The sequence below is a fragment of the Equus caballus genome, chromosome 20 (assembly GCF_041296265.1).
Source record: "Equus caballus isolate H_3958 breed thoroughbred chromosome 20, TB-T2T, whole genome shotgun sequence".
NCBI classification, from domain to species: domain Eukaryota; kingdom Metazoa; phylum Chordata; class Mammalia; order Perissodactyla; family Equidae; genus Equus; species Equus caballus.
In genome coordinates, this window is record NC_091703.1 from 39,242,682 (window position 1) to 39,260,557 (window position 17,876).

Sequence of the window (17,876 nt, forward strand, 5' to 3'; positions counted from 1 at the left end):
AATATCGGCTAGAGACGGGAGTCACCACCCTGGCCTCTTTCAGAGTCATGGATAGCGACTACTTTCTACAGCTCCCTGGGGATGCAACTGTTCTCGATTTATTATTTGGAGAGTGAGGGGGAGCACGGGGGGCTTCGGCTTGGCCCTTCCTAGCATATTAGCCTCTAGCTGAAGGGTTGGGGAGCCAAGGTGAGAGTCCACCAGCTCCTAAGGAGATCTGGTCTAACTGTCAGGAACAGGGGATGGGGTCGAGGTCTTGCAGTTCCATACTCTCCCCCTCCCTGAATCTTATTTTGATGGCCTCATGCCCTGTAACAGCAAGCCATAACAGATTCTTTAAGCCATGGCACATAAAGGTCTTGAATTTTATTTTATTCCTTGAGTCAATAATCTAGATATTTGAGGTTATCTTGCTTGACCTTATTCAGTGCCGTATAAGCAGCTGCCCACTGTGTGTTTCTGATTTCTTCATTCCCTTTAAATCTGGCTATGGCCAAAGCCACTCAGTTCCCCAGCACTTGACCCTCAGAGGGCACATGGTCCCTGGTGTTCACAGCTGATAATTTTATAGGCCGTACCTCTATGTACCACAGGCTGCTGTTTTCCCAATTCCGAACATAAAGGGGAATCTCAGAGCCTTGCACCTGAAGCCTGGGCCTGAAACCCCCTTTCTGGTGCCAACGTTTGGATCAGTTAGGGCTCTTTGGTGCAACAGCCAAAACCTACTCTGGCTAATGAAAGCAAAAGGGGAAGAAACGGAAGGATGCTAGGTGGATCACAGAGCTGAGAAAGGTACAGGCCGACCTGTCTTAGGCGGGGCAGGGTTCAGGGTGGCTCTGAAGCTCTGGAGAGCAGGAGCCCATGGATTGTTCTTGGAGATGCTGCCATGGCCTGACTAAGCAACAATGTTTTTTCCTCATGTCAATCCATCACCAGGGGCCAGCCCCATGGCCGAGTGGTTAAGCTCTCATGTTCCGCTTCGTGGCCCAGGGTTTTGCTGCTTCAGATCCTGGGCGCGACATGGCACCGCTCATCAGGCCATGCTGAGGCGGCGTCCCACATAGCACAAGTAGAAAGACCTGCAACTAGAATATACAACTATGTACTGGGGGGATTTGGGGAGAAGAAGAAGAAGAAAGAAAAAAGATTGGCAACAGATGTTAGCTCAGGTGTTGATCTTTAAAAAAACAAAAAACTCCACCACCAGTTCAGATTCCCCAGGGGGAAACTGATGACATAGTTTGGGTCACCCACCCAGCCCCGTCTCCAGGGTCTGCGTGCCCTGTGATCGGCTGTCCCACCAGAACCTCAGGAAGCAGGAGAGGCTGCTCTGAGAGGCAGGGGGAGTTGTGCTGGGCAGGCCACACAAAGGGTGTCCATCAGCCCCTAAGAGCTTGGCCCCAGCCGAGGGCCTTCTCTGAATGGGGGACGATATAGTCCGGTTCTGGGGAAGCTCCCAGTCTGATGGTGGAGACACAGGCTGTGCCGTGATGAACTTCCAGTCTGATGGCAAAGACTGGTCACAAAACCAAAGATTTAAGGGAAACAGGAAATGTAGGTATGGCACAAGTGTGTTCAAGGCAGGGTTCTTTTTAATAGTGAAAACCCAGAAACTGCCAAAACACCCTAAAAAGGGGAAATGATTAAACAATTATGGTTTGTGCATACTCTGCATCATTACACAAGCATTAAAATCATGTTTTTGAAAAAATAGTAATATGAGTGGCCTGCCCTGCGGCATAGTGGTTAAGTTCAGGGTGCTCTGCTTTCACCGCCCGGGTTCAGTTCCTGGACGCGGACCTACACCGCTCATTGGCGGTCATGCTGTTTTGGTGGTGACCCACATACAAAATATAGGAAGATGGGCACAGATGTTAGCTCAGGGCGAATCTTCCTCAAGCAAAAAGAGGAATATTACCAACAGAAGTTGGCTCAGGTTGAATCTTCCTCACCAAAAAAAAAAAAAAAAAAAAAAAAAACACCAAAAAACAACAGTAATATGAGAAAATACTAATGGTATAACTAAGTGAAAAAAATTGGATACTAAATTTGCATATATTATTATTCAACTGTGGAAAGCAGTATGTGCAGAAAGAGGGAAATACACCAACATGTTAACAGAGGTAACGATAATAATAACGAAGGCTTTTGAGCACTTTTTTACGTGAGGCCCTGGGCTAACCCTTATGTGATAGAATTATTATCCTCCCCCTTTTATAGCTGAAGAAACTGAGGCTCAGGAGATTGAAATCCATGGATGGTCACTCAGCTAATAAGCGGCTGACTCAGATCCAGATCTGTCTAAAGCTGAAGTCTGTGGTTTTAAGATGATCTTGTCTCCTCTTAGCTCCCAATGTTGGGGTTATGAGTGATTTTTATTCTTTTAGGTAATTTTCCTATTTCTACACTAACCATTAATTTACCTATAAAATCAGGAGAAACATATATTTTGAAAAAGAGGGGGGAAAAAAAAGAAAAGAAATCTGCAACAAAAACATATAAACAAGAGGAGAAAGACATTGTATTGAACAAAAGGCATATGTTAAGATCTGAAATGGGGGGCCAACCCAGTGGCTCAGCGGTTTGGTGTGCATGTTCCGTTTTGGCGGCCCGGGGTTCGCCGGTTCAGATCCTGGTTGCAGACATGGCACCGCTTGGCAAGCCGTGCTGTGGTAGGCGTCCCACATATAAAGTAGAGGAAGATGGGTGGGGGTGTTAGCTCAGGGCCAGTCTTCCTCAGCAAAAAGAGGAGGATTGGCAGTAACTAGTTAGCTCAGGGCTAATCTTCCTCAAAAAAAAAAAAAAAAGGTCTGAAATGGCTCATAAGGAACGTTCTTTGCTGTACTTGATAGTTGCTTCAGTTATCACCGTCTGTGTTAGAAACATATATACACATGTACATGTATGTGAATATCTCAGTCTTTGAGGGCAGGGACCCTGTCCTTTTTCTCTCTGGTTTTTGCTTAGGGAAGATATCCTCCAACACAGGGCTTAGCACATAGCAGGCTCTTCCTAATTGTTGATTGAATGATAGGGACGAGAAACCAGTGACCGGAAGACACAATGAGAAAAGGCTTTGCTGGCTTCCGGGGGATTGGAGGTTCCGGGAGGGCGACTAGGGAGCGTGGGAGGGGTGGCGTGGGGAGGGGAGGGGAGGGGAGGGGAGGGGAGGGGAGGGGAGGGGTGGGCTGGGCCCGGGGCTCAGAAAGCGGTTTTGGTTTTGCGGCAGGAGCTGAGCGGGAGGAATGCGACAGCCGCAGCCCCTCCTTTCCAGTTCGCGTCCTCCCGGCTCAGGAGGGTGGAGGGGGGTCTCGGTCCCTTGGCGGGCATGTGCGGTGGTGGGTCGGCGGCTCTCCGCGCTCCTCCTCCCCGAGTCCCGGGGCGCTGGCCGCGGTGCTGAAGCCGCGCTCTCCGGGAGGGAGGGAGGTAGGAGGGGCCGGGCCGGGCCGGGCGAACGGGGCGGCGCTCTTTGGAGCTCTGAGCCGGAAAGAGGGGAGGACCGGGCGGCGCCAGCAGGCTTGAGACCCTGGCGGGCTTGAGAGGAGGCCGGAGACTGGAGACAGCCCTGCTAGAGCGGACACAGGCACCTGGACAAGCTTCCCCTGAAGAAGCCAAGGTCGTCCTCCTTGTCCTGTTAACACTCTTTCTTCTACCTTGGAGGGACCCTCACCTTGTGCCCTGACCTCAGCCTCCTCCTCAAACCTGGCTGAGGAGAGACCTACTTCTGGACCTCGATCCATCCGCAGAGCCACTGACTTCCAGCCCACAGGCCCCCAGCCCTGGGCTGTGCGCCCTCACCATGGTGAAGTTGCTGCCTGCCCAGGAGGCAGCCAAGATCTACCATACCAACTATGTGCGGAACTCGAGGGCCGTGGGTGTGATGTGGGGCACGCTCACCATCTGCTTCTCTGTGCTGGTCATGGCCCTCTTCATCCAGCCCTACTGGATCGGTGACAGCGTCAACACACCCCAGGCAGGCTACTTCGGCCTTTTCTCCTACTGTGTGGGCAACGTGCTGTCCTCCGAGCTCATCTGCAAGGGTGGCCCGCTGGACTTCTCCTCCATCCCCTCTAGAGCCTTCAAGACTGCCATGTTCTTTGTGGCCTTGGCCATGTTCCTCATCATTGGCTCCATCATCTGCTTCAGCCTGTTCTTTGTCTGCAACACGGCCACCGTCTACAAGATCTGCGCATGGATGCAGCTGGCTGCGGGTGAGCAGGGATAGTGGGAGGGCGGGCAGGGGCCCACCTCAGGCCACAGGGGCAGCTGCACCATCCCACCCTCTGAGGAGGCCCTGGGTCTCCTCCTCAGCTGTCCTCCTTTAGCCCAGCCCTACTCAAAGCTCCAAAGAATTCTTCTGAGGAGTAGAGAATCTTAGAATGGCTGAGGCTGAAAGGACCTTACAGATCAAATTATTCAACCCCCTTATCTTGCAGATTAGGAACTGAGGTCCAGAGAGGGAAAGTGACTTGTCCAGGAGAACAAAGCTCACTGGTAGAAGAAACCTGGTGTCCTAACTCCCAGGCCACCACATCAGGGGTTGTTGCTGCTCTGGGAGCAAGAGAGAAGGAAGCTCCCATTGTCAGCCATGTGGGAATAGGACCCAACCCCAGGGCAAAATAGTGATGCCAGTCAAGCACATTCTTGATGTTCCTCTCTCCTGCTTCTAGACGTTTGTTCTGTCTCCTTTATGGATCCCCAGATCTCTGCCATGACCTCCTTCCACCCCTAACTGCTCTCAGGGAAGAGTCTAAGATCAGTCATTGATTTGGAGAATTATGCTGGGTGTGACCTCTCCTGTAGAACCTACATTTAAGTTCCCTGTTTCATTGTGGAGTAAAAGTCTTTGTTCCCTAATTGTAGGATATTCCATACTTGAGACAGCAAATGGGAATGCTATTTTGTGATGGGGCAGGGGTGTGTCTAGGGTTTTTTACAACTGTAGAGGGTAGGTAGCCACTTGTGGTGGTGCCTAGAGGCAAGGCTTTACCTGAGCCTCTTCCCTGCGCCTAGCCCAGGCTGGCCTGTCAGTCCTTGAGCCAGCTGATCCTACTCCCCTTTAGAGCCCAGGAAGAGATTTCCTAAGACCTTGTCTCACAACCCTTGGTCCCTCTGCACCCCAAGGACTGCACACAGACTCTCCATACTGGGGAGGTGTCCAGGAGCAATAGGAACCACAAACTAGAATGAAACCATCTTGACATCATTGGTTAGAATGAGAAGTGGTGTTATCCTTAACAGGCGGAATAACACAGGGATCAGAATCCCAGACAACCAACCGAATGCATAGACTCAAGACTCTGTCAGAGTTGGAGGGGGTCCTAGAGAGCTAGGCCCCCTCACCTAACTATAGATGAGGAATCTGGCTCTGAGACAGAGGATAAGTCTTGGCCAAGGCTGTAGCGGATCTAAGGACCTAAGAGAATTAAGGCAGTGGGTTCCCAGAAACTGGGTGTATTCCAAAGAGATTTTTATTGAGCCACACATTTATATAAGTATATAAGTATTACATGAAATACTTTTTCCTAAGTATTTGCAAAGTACCTTCACATATATCATCTGGAGGAGCCTCATCACGGCCCAGTGAGGTGGGTATTCCTTCCATTTTACAGATAAGGCTTCTAGTGGCTAACTTGTCTTTGAGCACACAGGTGGTGAAGGACAGAACCTCTGATTCCAAATCTGGTACCCAAGCCACTCACCTGACTCCAGAATTGCCTCCCAAATGCCCCCACCATCTCCCCCTCCTCTGTAGCCCCTCTGTGAAGAGGGAGAAGCTGGGGCAGGATGAGGCAAGTCTTGGTGGGCAGTGGGGAGAAAGGGGGGGAATGAAGATTCAGCAGTTTTGTGACCAAGAGGAGTTGAATGGACCCTGCCAGCTGGTCTCCATATCAGAGCTATGAGATGCTGGAAACACAACCATCCCTCTCTCCTTCTCCACACTGTCCCCCTCCCCTACCCTCCCACAACACGAGCCATTTGCTGGACAGGCAGTGCTGAGAGGCCTGGGTGGGGGAGGGATCACCAGGCCATCTGGGTCAGACCCTGTCTGGGTCTTGAAGCTAGAGACACTGATAGCAGAGGTGGCCAGGTGCCATTCCATGAAAGATTTATGTTGGGGAGAGTGAAGGTGGTGTCATATTCCATTCTTTGGTGCTGGGGAAGGGAAGATGAACCAAAGGGAGGAATGGAAGGTGCACCCCGCAGCCAGCAGCTGGGAGATGCATCCATTTGAAGAGGCTTAAACCAGTTAGCTTAACCTTGCTGGGAAGCCTGGGACCAGGGAAGCGAGTAAGAGAAGGGAAAGAGAACTGATGACTGGGGTGGTGTGGGGCTGTAGCTTAACAATATTAATTGAGCTTCTGGATGCCACATGTAGGCTGAGTATGGTCCCAGCTCCTAGAAACACAGATAGGGCAAATTGCTTGTCTCTCTGAGTCTTGGTAACCACGTCTGTAGATTGTAGCAACACTACGCCCTGTCACAGGGTCCTTGCAAGAATGGGATGAGATAATGCATGTAAGACACCTTGGACAGTACCTGACACACGGTGGGTACTCAGTAAATGTGAAAAACACAAAAAGCAACTTTATCCGTCAGGATGGGTGAGGTGATGCCACAGTAACAAACAACTCCCAAATCTTGGTGGCTTAACACAAAGGTTTACTTCTTGCTCGTGGTACCTGCTCACTGAGGATCATTTGGGGCCTCTGCTCACACTGTTTTCTTCTGGAACCCAGGCTGATGGAGCGTCAGCTGTTGTCTGCCTGTCATCACTGCAGAGGGAAAGGGAGATCTGGATGCTGTCCCACCAGCAGTTCAACGCTCTGGTCTGGAAATGCTCATGACATTTCTGCTCACATTTTATTGGCCAGAGGAAGTCTTATGGCCTTGCCTAACTTCAAGGGACAGGGGCAAGGGACGATGTACCTGGAATATTTGTAAACAGCTCTAATGACATCCACGCCCACTGAGGTTGCATCCATCTGACTTCAATGCCAATAATAATAGCAACAACTAACATTAATTGGCCACTTCCAAGTACCAGACACTGCAGTAAGCGTTCTCTACGCATGATCCCACTTAATCCCCATAACCCTGCTATGAGTCAGGCATTATAATTCCTCTTTTACAGATGAGAGAATGGAAGTCAGAAAGGGTAAGTAAACTTGCCTGAGAATATTATGCTGGCTTCTACTTAGAACCTGAGATGCCACAAATGGGGTTGACCCGCCCTGTGCCCAGGTGGGGGGCTCACAGAGGGCTGTGGCACCCAGAGTAACAACCTGTTTCCAAGTCAGAGGCCCTGCTCTTTTCTGGAGCCTCCAGAGAGAGAGGCTATAGAAGGGGAAGGGAGCCCAAGGGAGGAGCCGCGGGGAGAATGGAAAGCCGGGAAGGGCAGCCCCTGTCCACAGTCACCTATGTTCTGAGCATTTGCCAGGCTCCCAAGGGCTGGTCTCATACCTCATGGGGAAGGCCACAGGCTTTACCAAGAATTCTGGGAGGCTTCCCCCTCCTCCATCTTAAGTATCTTCCTGAAGTCCTTTCAGTTTGTCACTAAGTCTGAAATGTCGCACTGAAATACATTCAGCTCTTTGAAGAGATGTGACAGTCTGGCAATAGGGGGAATTAACTTTGAAGTCAAGAAAATCAGGAGCTGTGAGTTCATGTCTCGGCTCTGCCATCGCTGGATGTCTGAGTCACTTGGTTTCTCTGAGACCTCAGTTTTCTTATCTGTAGAACGGGATATTAAGATATGGCCTACTTCACAGAAGTGTTGTCAGGATCAAGAGAAAAATGGTACATGAAGTATTTTGTGATCTAGAAAAGAACTATATAAATGAGTGCTCTTATAAAAAATCAAAGGAGGGTTGGTATTTCGGTGGGGAGGTGGGACCCTGATCTTCACTGTGCATTTGCTTGATCTGCTGACCTTCCTTTTGAGAACAAGCTGAGCCCAAGGCAGGTAACTTGGGGTCCTGTGAGGTGCTTCTCTGAGGGTCTCCTGGTAGGGCACAGCCTTGGGACTAAAGAGCCTGTGGAAGGAGGGCCAGGGGTGGAAAGTGGCACAGATAAGAGAAGGCACCCGCTACCTGCATGGTGGTTGTGCTTGGGGTCGCCCCAACCACATCCCAGGATTATGTCACCTGTCTGTGCAGCTAAGGTGGGCTGGTGGGAGGGTATGGGAGAAGTTGGGGGAACGTGGGAAAAGTGGAATTTTTAGCTGTAAATACTAAGTCGATGAAGGTACAGGATGGAGTAACAGTAGCCAGCAGTCATGACGTGCCAAGTCTGTGCCCGGCACTGTTCAGAGCACTTTGTCAACAGCAACTCATTTGAACCTGTCTGCAACCCGACAGGCAGCTGCTATTGTTATCCCCTTTTATGAGATGGGGAAACTGAGGCAAAAAAGGCTTAAGTAGCTTGCTCACTGTGTGCTCACTGAGTCACGCAGCTAGTTAGTGAAGAGCTGGGCTTGGAATCCAGGCAGCTTGCTCTAGTGTCTCCCAGCTTTTCCTATGGAGAGAATCATCTGGAAGACTGCTTTAAAAATCAGGGGTTCCTGAGCCCCACCCTGGCCTCGGAATCGGCATTCTAAATCAATATTTCAGGGAAGTGTGGGCAACTGCACTGTGCAGTACTGGGTAAGGGTGAGGAGGCCTGTTGGCTTGAACGGAAGGTTCGTGAAGGAAGCAGCCAGACAAGGGGCTGGAAAACTTCTTGTATGTGTCGAATCTAAGATACCTGAGTTGTAGCACACACCATTGTTGTGTGTGCTGTAAAAGGAAAAATACTTTTAATCCACCTGTGGCCTGAAGCTCTCTCCCCCGTGCCTCTCAAGGCCGTTAACACAAGGAGGGAGGTGACAAGATGACAGCAGCGCTAGGCGGGAGGTAGCAGGCTGAGCGCCCCCTCCTCCCCCAGCCACAGGCCTGATGATTGGCTGCCTCGTCTACCCTGATGGATGGGACTCCAGCGAGGTGCGGCGCATGTGCGGGGAGCAGACGGGCAAGTACACGCTGGGCCAGTGCACCATCCGCTGGGCCTTCATGCTGGCCATCCTGAGCATCGGGGACGCCCTCATTCTCTCCTTCCTGGCCTTCGTGCTGGGCTACCGGCAGGACAAGCTCCTCCCTGACGACTACAAGGCGGACGGAAAAGGTAACTCGCCCTCCCCCAGGGAGGTGGGGCTTCCTCTCAGCCGGTCACCCAAGGATTGGCCTCCGGCCAGGGGGTGGGGACATGAAGACCAATCAGACACAGCCCTTGTCCCAGAGGCCAAAGGCCAGTGGAGGGAGGGTTGCAAGCTGGCCAGAGATGAGGCGATGAGAGACCTGTGTATCAAGAAGCTGCAATGATGGTGTCCTCCTGCACCGCACCCCGCCCCCCTCTGCCCCCGGGCCCCCGTCTCCCCCAGGGTCTAGGGGAGAGAGTCCTGATTCAGCCTGGGGAGCTAGGCGTGGCCTCTGGGTGTTGAGCACTGGGAGTTTGCTGGGTGGAGAGGGACAGGAGAGCAGGGGGATGAGCCGTTGGGGCAGGAGGAGAAAGGCAGCTTAGGGTGCAGACGTGACAGCTCCTGGAGTGCAGATGGTGGGCGCCTGAGCTCCCTTGGGTTAGGGTAGCCTCGGGGTTCTGCGTTCTGGATGTGTCCATCCTGTTTCAATTTCCTCTCGTCCAAATCCTGCCCCCAGTCATAAAAGTCACTGTGGCTGACTCTGGAGACCCAGGCAGACCCTTCTGACTGTGTCCTGTTGACCTCCCTTCCTCCCAGGGTACTTTCTGCTCCTGTCTCTCATTAGGATCTTTCCTGTCTGTGTTGAGGGGCTAACTTTTTCAGTGCATCAATTTCATCTCCTAGTCACAGGACCAGGCCTGTCTCACACCCTCGTGAATCCCAAAATGCCTACTCCCAGCAGGTGCCACTATGAGGGGCCTGCTGCACCTCAGAGACCTCTCTAGTCTCCTTTCCCCATAAGTGTCTTCATATCACCCTGTTGACCTGAACTGGAAGAAACAGCCAAACTCCTTTGTCCCCTGTGACCAAGGACCCACCCCAGTTGAGGAACTTGTCCCCTAAGACCAAGGACCAGAGGAGGAACTGGAAGCCTGGAAGGGAGACCCGCCCACAGGTACACAGAAAGGTGGTGGCAAAGGGGAGCCCAGAACTCAGATTTTCTCTGGCTCAGCCCAGGGCCCCCTTCTCCAGAGGGAATCAAAAACGTCTCATCCTTCTCTGGAGGTGGAAGGAAGTTTTGTGGTTAAAGATGGAAACCAAGTTACTAGAATGAGCTGGGCCAAGGAGGAGAGAAGAGACAGACATCTTTCCATTGCAGATTCCTGTAGCTACTGGGTCCTGGGAACGCTTAGGGTCTGGGTCCCTTGAGGATTCCACAAAGGAAGGGAAATGGAACTAGTATTTACTGGGCCTCTTCCATGTGCTGGAGTGATGTAAACTTTGTTCATAGGGGCCTTTTTTTTGTTGTTTTTTGCTGAGGAAGATTGTCCCTAAGGTAACATCTGTGCCAATCTTCCTCTATTTTGTATGTGGGTCACTGCCACAGCCTGGCTGCTGACAAGTGGTGTATGTCCACTCCTGGGAACCAAACCCAGGCCGCAGAAGCAGAGCATGCCAAACTTAACCATTTGGCCACAGGTCTGGCACCCAACTGATTTTCAACAAGGGTGCCAAGGCCATTCAATGAAGGAAAGAATAGTCTTTTCATAAATGGTGCTGGAACAACCAGATATCTATATGCAGAAGGATGAAGTTGGACCACCTACCCCACATCATATACAAAATTAACTCAAAATGGATGAAAGACCTAAATGTAAAATATAAAATTACAAAACTTTCAGAAGAAGAGTTAGGTGTAAATCTTTGTGACTTTGGATTAGGCAATGGTTTCTTAAATATGACACCTAATTTATAAGCATCCAAAGAAAATAATAAATAGGATTTCATCAAAATTGAAAACTTTTGTGTTTCAAAGGACTCCATCAAGAAAGTGAAAAGACAACCTACAGATTGGGAGAAAATATCTGCAAATCATAATCATAATTCTAGTATCCAGAATATATTAGGAACTCCTACAACTCAACAATAAAAATACAAAATAACTCAATTTTTAAAACGGGCAAAGGATTTGAATAGACATTTCTCCAAAGAAGATATACAAAGGGCCAACAAGCACAGAAGAGATACTCCACATCATTAGTCATTAGGAAAATCCAGATCAAAGCCACAATGAGATATCACTTCACACTCACTAGGATGGCTGTAATAAAAAAGATGAGCGATAGTAAGCATTGGTGAGCATGTGGAGAAACTGGAACCCTCATACGCTGCTAGTGAAAATGTAAAATTGTGCTGTTGCGGTGGAAAACAGAATGGCATTTCCTCAGACTGTTAAATATAGTTTCCATGTGACCCAGCAATTCCACTCCTCGGTACGTATGCAAGAACATTGAAAACATACGTTGACACAAACACTTGCAGACAGATGTTCATAGCAGCATAATAGCCAAAAAGTGGAAACACCCCAAATGTGCATCAGCTGATGAACAGATATACAAAATGTGTATATCCATACAGTGGAATATTATTCAGCCATAAAAAAGGAATGAAATAGTGATAATTGCTACCATGTGGATGAACCTTGAAAACATCATGTTAAGTGAAAGAAGCCAGGCACAAAAGACCATATATTGTACGATCCCATTTATATAAAATGTTCAGAATAGGCAAATCAAGAGAGAGAGAAAGTAGATTTTGGTAGCTGCCTGGGGCTGGGAGGAGGGGGGGAATTGGGAGTGATTGCTAATGGGCACAGGGTGTCTCTTTGGGCTGATGAAAATACTCTACAATTAGATAGCAGTAATGGTTGCACAACCAAGTGAATATACTAAAAACCACTGAGTTATATGCTTTAAACGAGTAAATTTTATGTTAGTGAGTTGTATCTCAATAAAATCAAAAGCTTGTGCTGAGGATTAGATAGTGTAATAAAGCATTGACAAATCCCTGCATATTATGGGTGACTAATAAATATTAGTTCTCTCCCCCTTCTGCCTTTCCAGTATCTCGGTTTTTTCCATCCTCCCTCTGCCCAGCCCCTAACGGCTGCTGTGCTCCAGTTGCCCGCCGACCTCTTTGGCCACTGCGGGTGCAGCGGTGAGGAAAGAGGTCTGAACTGGGCCTTGTGGCCTGGTAAGGGAGACGCTCATGCCGCGTGGAATTACATGCTCATAAACCTCAGGAGCAGAAGGGCAAGCTTTCTGGAGAGTGGATAAGAGGAGTTTGATCTCGTTAGGAGAGGAAGTAGTGTGCAGGGCATCATCCCGAAAACAAGGCTCGGTTGTAAACAAACGCTGTTCTCTCTCTTTTGCATCGCAGAGGAAGTCTGAGGCGGCGGAGGGGGCGGTGAGTAACCCACCGGAGGGTGGTCTGGGCCTGTGGAGGGGCTGCGGCCGCTCTGCTGCCTTATCCAGGCGGAAGGACTCGGGGGCTGCGAGCGGGCGCGCGGGGCAGAGGCCGGCTGTGTCGGAGACCTGCGCGCAGGGGCCAGCGGGAGCCCTTTAGTTGTGCTTGTGTCTTGAGAAGTGGAAAGAGAACAGGGAGGGAAGAAATCATTTCACACGGTCAGGCGGTTTCATGAACTCATCTTTTTCGTGGAGCCTGGCAAACAAGAACAGACTGTTTTTAGAAGTCGTCATGGTGATTTGGACCCTGATTTTCAGAAAGAGTTTTAAGTGATTTGTAAGAAACATACTAGAAAACCTAATAAAATAGAAAATGAAAGTCACGGGGGGGGGAGGGGGAACAAATATTCCAGAAAGCTAGGCTAACAGAATTACTGTACTATTAAATTTAGCTCTACGCTTCCTCATAGCTGAGGCAAAAAGAAAAACACGATTTTACCAGTTTTAATGTCTAGTGGAAAAGGAAGCACAACATAGTAATTTCCTTATGGTCTTTTGAGTTTCCAAAATGTAATTTAACATTAACATTGTCCCCCTACGTTTATTAGATGATTCTCACAATTTAATATGCATACAGCTGCCTGGCAATCTCGGAAAAATGCAGATGCTTATTCAGTTGGAGTTGGGGCCACAGATGCTTGTGTCTAAGCAGCTGCCCGGTGATGGGTGCTGGAGTAGCGGCCCTGCATTGAGTGGCAAACTGAGTCGAAAGATTTTCCTCATGTTTTTGCAATGTTCATTATTAAAGTTTTTAAAAGCCGCAAACTCCACAGCATTGGTATGCTGTTTAATTGCTAAACCAGACCTTGGTTATTGGCCCTTTGGGGCTGCTATCGTAGATAATAACTTTTCGCTTCTCTTGAGAAATTCTGGAGTGGAATTACTGAACCAAAGGTAACTACACCTCTATGTCTGCTTTTTTCTTTTTCTTTTTTTGCACTATATTTTGTTTACATTTTAAAAGACATCTGAGTTTTTACTTGAGGGATCTTGAATACTATCTTCTACACTAATGAGGAAGTTTGCATGTCTGGGGAGCGCTGACTCAAAATGTGAGCATACATGGGGAAGTGTTTTGTTTTTATTGGCTTTAAAAAATGTCAAGTTTTATAATCTTGCAATCTTTTTTTTTTTTTTTAACACCACAGGTCGTCTGTTTCCCTGACAATGGGAACTTAGGGAATCGAATTCTTCAGAGTAAAAACTTGTCCCCCCAAGCTTCCCGTCCTGGCTACTCTAGGCCTGACGTCCTGAAGCCTCTCATAGGATGGGAACCTGACAGGCTCCTGAGACAAGCCCTCCTACTGTGTATAGGAAACTCTTTCAGGTGAAGCAGAACTGGAACGATCGCATCGAAGAGACATGGGTGGTCCTCTCCTGACTGGGGCCCAAGTTCTCGTCCTATCCCTTCACACCAGCAAATTCCTCTATGCTCTGGAGGCCTCTCCTCTGTAAAGTGAGAGGGCTCAATGAGTCCATGTCTAGGGGCCTCCCAGGTCTGAGCCTCTGGCAGCCTGATTAACTGAGGATATGCTTGTTTGAAGGCACACCAGAAACTGCCACCCAGCTCGGACGGGGGCCTGAAGAGGTGGCTGCAAGTGCGCTGGATCACTTCAGGCTGAGGTCCAGGGGATCCTCTGCTTTTCCTTTCTCACATTTCGTTTTTTTATGGATGCTCAGAGGTGGGTAAGGAGTGGAGAGGCCGCCAGAACCCCAATCCATCAGGAAGTCTTATAAAGACTGGGTGAACATAGGATCTAAAAACTTAAGACTAAATTGATTTTTTCCCTTTGGAACCCCAAATCCCATTTCTTCATAGTGCCCACACTGACCCAGTCAGAACTGGCTACCAGCTTCAGAAATTTGTCACTTGTGTCCAAGTGATTTGTTATAGTAATAGATGACTTTTTTGTAAAAAACTTTGGATTTGGCACAGTAAATGGTGACTCTTTTGCCAGCCTCCAGAGGGGAGCTCAATTTAGGTTAACATCTCATTGTAGCAAATGCCAAGATGAAGATAGGTTCTTCAGGCTGTGTTTTGCCTGGGAGATGGTGCATGGAAACCAGATTTCGTTATCTGTAGTGACTGATTCTGAAGAACAGGTGTTTTTTCTCGTCATTGTCCATTTAGCTATTCAGTAAAGAGAAAATGTGGGTGCTGACTCTCACAGGACGGGGTAGATGCTGAACAAAACTGATGGATCTTGTTGCTGCTTGATTAAGCAGCAGTGACACGGGAAACAGTAGGTGTCGTATTCCTGGGCTGTAGGGCATGCCTTTCAATCAATGCACTCTGACAACCTGTCCATCAGTGCAGGGCTTCTTCTCCAGGTCAGATGGCCTGGGAATGAGGATCCAGCATTGTCCCAGTTGTTGGCAATGAGAACTATCAGAATGAGACCTAAGAATGATCATGTAATTTTCTTGTGCTGATAAAATTATTTTAGAGCCAGGCACCTACTTCATGCAAGCTTGAAGAACAGAAGTTGACAAGTCCTGTAGCTTAGTGACTTCTGGCTATATTTGTTCATTTGTTTCTCATAATCTTACTTTCTATTAGAGGCAAAGGAAAAATTTCTAAAAGCCTCTCTACCTTCAAAGTATTTCTCACTGAAATGGCAACTCTGGTGGTCCACAGAAGCTTCTGGGGGGCTTAAGGTCCATCTGCCAACAGCTCGCATCTTGCTCTTGCCAGGAACAGCGAGTTTCACCAAAGCAGGAGTCGGTGTTTACCTGTGACCAGTGCTGGGCATGGATCTGCAAATCTGTTTATCATCATAGGACCCAACGTTTCACCTTTTGCTCTATCTCCGAGGAAACTCAGAATTCAAGCTCTTCAGTAATAATAATGATTTTGGTTGATACCTGGTAACTGCTTATCAGCTCTTTTCAAGTGGCTTTACCTTTAAATAAATTTTTAAAGGCACCTTGAATCTCATTTTTGAAAGTATATAGAAAATCAATAAAATCAGCACTCCAACCCAGTTGCTTTATTCCTTCACTTCTGGCTTGCCTCTGCCTTAGGTTGGGGCTGGGGGGTGGTTGTGATATCCAGCTTCACTGACAATGACTAGCCCTAAGCAGATATGGTCAAGAGAGGGACTAGTGGTTTCTATCTGAAATGGGAACTGGAAGGATATCCTAAATGCTTTCATTGTTTTGCATCCTGTATTAGTTACCTACTGCTGCCTAACAGATTACCCTGGAACTCACTGACTTACAACCTTTTCCGTTTCAGTGGGTAAGGAATCTGGCAAGGCTTACCTAAGTCTCTTTGTCTCAAGGTTTCTCACCGGCTGCAGTTAATGTCTCGGATCTGCTTCCAAGGTCAGTGGTTGTCTGCAGGATTCAGCTTCTCAGGTTGTGGGACTGAGGGCCTGAGTTCCCCACTGGCTGCAAGGCCTCTCCATAGGGCTGCTCGCGTGGCAGGTGCTTCCCGAGGGCAAGGGTTCCAGGACAGAGCAGGAGAGGGGGCACCTACAGAAGCTGCAGCCGCTTTGCAACCGACCTCAGAAGTTACATTGTCACTTCTGCCCTAATTTGCTTGTTAGAACTGTCACTAAGGCCAGCTCACACTCCAGGCGAGTGGATAACACAAGTGCCGGAATGCCAGGTGACGGGAATGATTAGGGTTCTTTTAAAAGGTGTTTCTCATACTTAATTACTTTGTATCGTCCTTATTATATACTTATTTGTAATTAATTTTAAGTGGGCTTTTACCAGAATGCTTTATTGGGGCAAAGATTAGATTCTAGTAACCTCACATGCTGATGGATATGTTTGTCTTGTGATAAAATAAGTTGCATTAGATGAAAGAAGGGCCCTAACCCTCCAAACTCATCCCACTTGGGTAATCTAATCTCAAGAGAACCTCTAGTAGGGCCCACTAATTTCCAACACTCACCATGCTTTCCTCTCTACTTAGTAAATCCAAAGAAACCAATGCAGTGCCTGCAGGGCGACTTCTAAGCACACGGCTCAGATCGCAGGCAGCTCGTACTTCTGCACGGTCCAGTTCTGCCAAGTGGACGGCAAGCCTTGTTATTCTATCAAAATGGGCGAAAACTAGATCTGAATTAAGGACAAAAGAGATTATGCTAAGTGAACTCGGGAGGATCTAAAATGAAATTGCTCATCTGTGTGAAGAGCCCTCCTCCCTTCACAAGGAATGGTGCAGTCAGTAACAGAACCCGATACTAACGTAAATTGCTCAGCTCACTTACTTAGTTAAAACTTCCAAACACTTAACATGATGTCATTTTTCTGGCTTTAACTGGCATATTTCTGATAGCTCAAGGACTTGGTGTGGCTTAATATTTGCACAAGGCCTTAAAGACAAATGCATATCACATGTAGTTTTTTAATTCCAACTTTTAAAAACAAGACTTCAGTGACATAAAAACAAACTTCCTCCTCAGTAGGTCTCCAGGTTCCTATATTATCTTTATATAAGTTTATACATATTGTTTTGAAGACTGTGAAAGAGTGGTGTTACCAATGCCTTGCTAACTCCAAAGGCACCAAATTGGTGGGCAAAACACAACTATTCAAGTTTCTCTGGTGTCATAAGGCCTTACCTTTGGAGCAAATATAAGTTCAGATTCCATTATTAATAAATCACCAATTTTCTGTGATACAGTAGTCTAACAGCAAATCGGTTTCCCCTTAAGGCCAAAGTGGCAGACTCTACAGGCTTCAAAAATCAAAGACTGGGCGGTAATCAAGTCATTTGTAACCTGGGCCTGCTCTGGAGCAGGTAATGATTTCCCCGTGGAGACTCAGGGCTAATGCAGAGTTCAGGTGGGGTTGTAATTCCACCGCAGTTGGCTCGCTCTTCTGAGAGAGCTACAAGCTCTCCTAGGACAGCACTTAAGTTTTCCCAAACCCTCAGCATTCTAGGTCCATATATTTAACTCAAGGCTTAGAGGGCCGCCTAGATTGGTCAGTCTGGTGAACATATTGATGAATTCCAACTTAACTTTTTTAGGTTGTTCTTTAAACAGGTTACCTCTGGTCAACACTACAATATGACCTTACTACATACGTCTTAAGTATGGCACAATTAAAACAAATGAACTGGAACAGTTTACATAGTTCAGAGGTGGGGAAGTACTTTCTATGAGTAACATTAAACAATGCCACAAATAAAAATGAAGGGCAAATTAAAAACTGGAAAAGTACATGATGGAAAAATGACAAAAATGCATTACCTTTAATATGTAAAAAATCCTAACCAAATCCTAAAATAGGGGAGCAGACCAAAAGAAAGCTGGGTAATGCAGGCAAATAGCCAAAAAATACAAATGACCAATAAAACCCATGAAACAAGTTTCTGACTTCACTAGTCATCAATATACAAATTAAAACAAGATACTCCCCTTTTTTGGCAATCAAAT

The 17,876-nt window shown here is 47.9% G+C and overlaps 1 protein-coding gene across 5 annotated transcripts; it reads left to right on the top strand.

Moving 5' to 3' along the window:
* Positions 1 to 3,150: 3,150 nt before the first annotated feature.
* On the top strand, positions 3,151 to 15,464 carry LHFPL5 (LHFPL tetraspan subfamily member 5). 5 transcript variants are annotated; one of them, XR_011430022.1, is made up of 6 exons: positions 3,217 to 4,211; positions 8,926 to 9,162; positions 10,047 to 10,130; positions 12,395 to 12,421; positions 13,629 to 13,807; positions 15,176 to 15,464. XR_011430022.1 is itself a non-coding variant. In XM_001494617.6 (4 exons), exons 1-3 carry the CDS (start codon positions 3,800 to 3,802, stop codon positions 12,403 to 12,405), a joined length of 660 nt encoding a protein of 219 aa, XP_001494667.3. In that variant the 5' UTR covers positions 3,151 to 3,799; the 3' UTR covers positions 12,406 to 12,421; positions 13,629 to 15,464. The 5 variants fall into 5 exon arrangements, 2 of the variants coding, with proteins under 2 accessions (XP_001494667.3, XP_070101617.1); XR_011430021.1 differs by having other exon boundaries at positions 13,629 to 15,464; XR_011430023.1 differs by lacking the exon at positions 10,047 to 10,130.
* Positions 15,465 to 17,876: the final 2,412 nt, after the last annotated feature.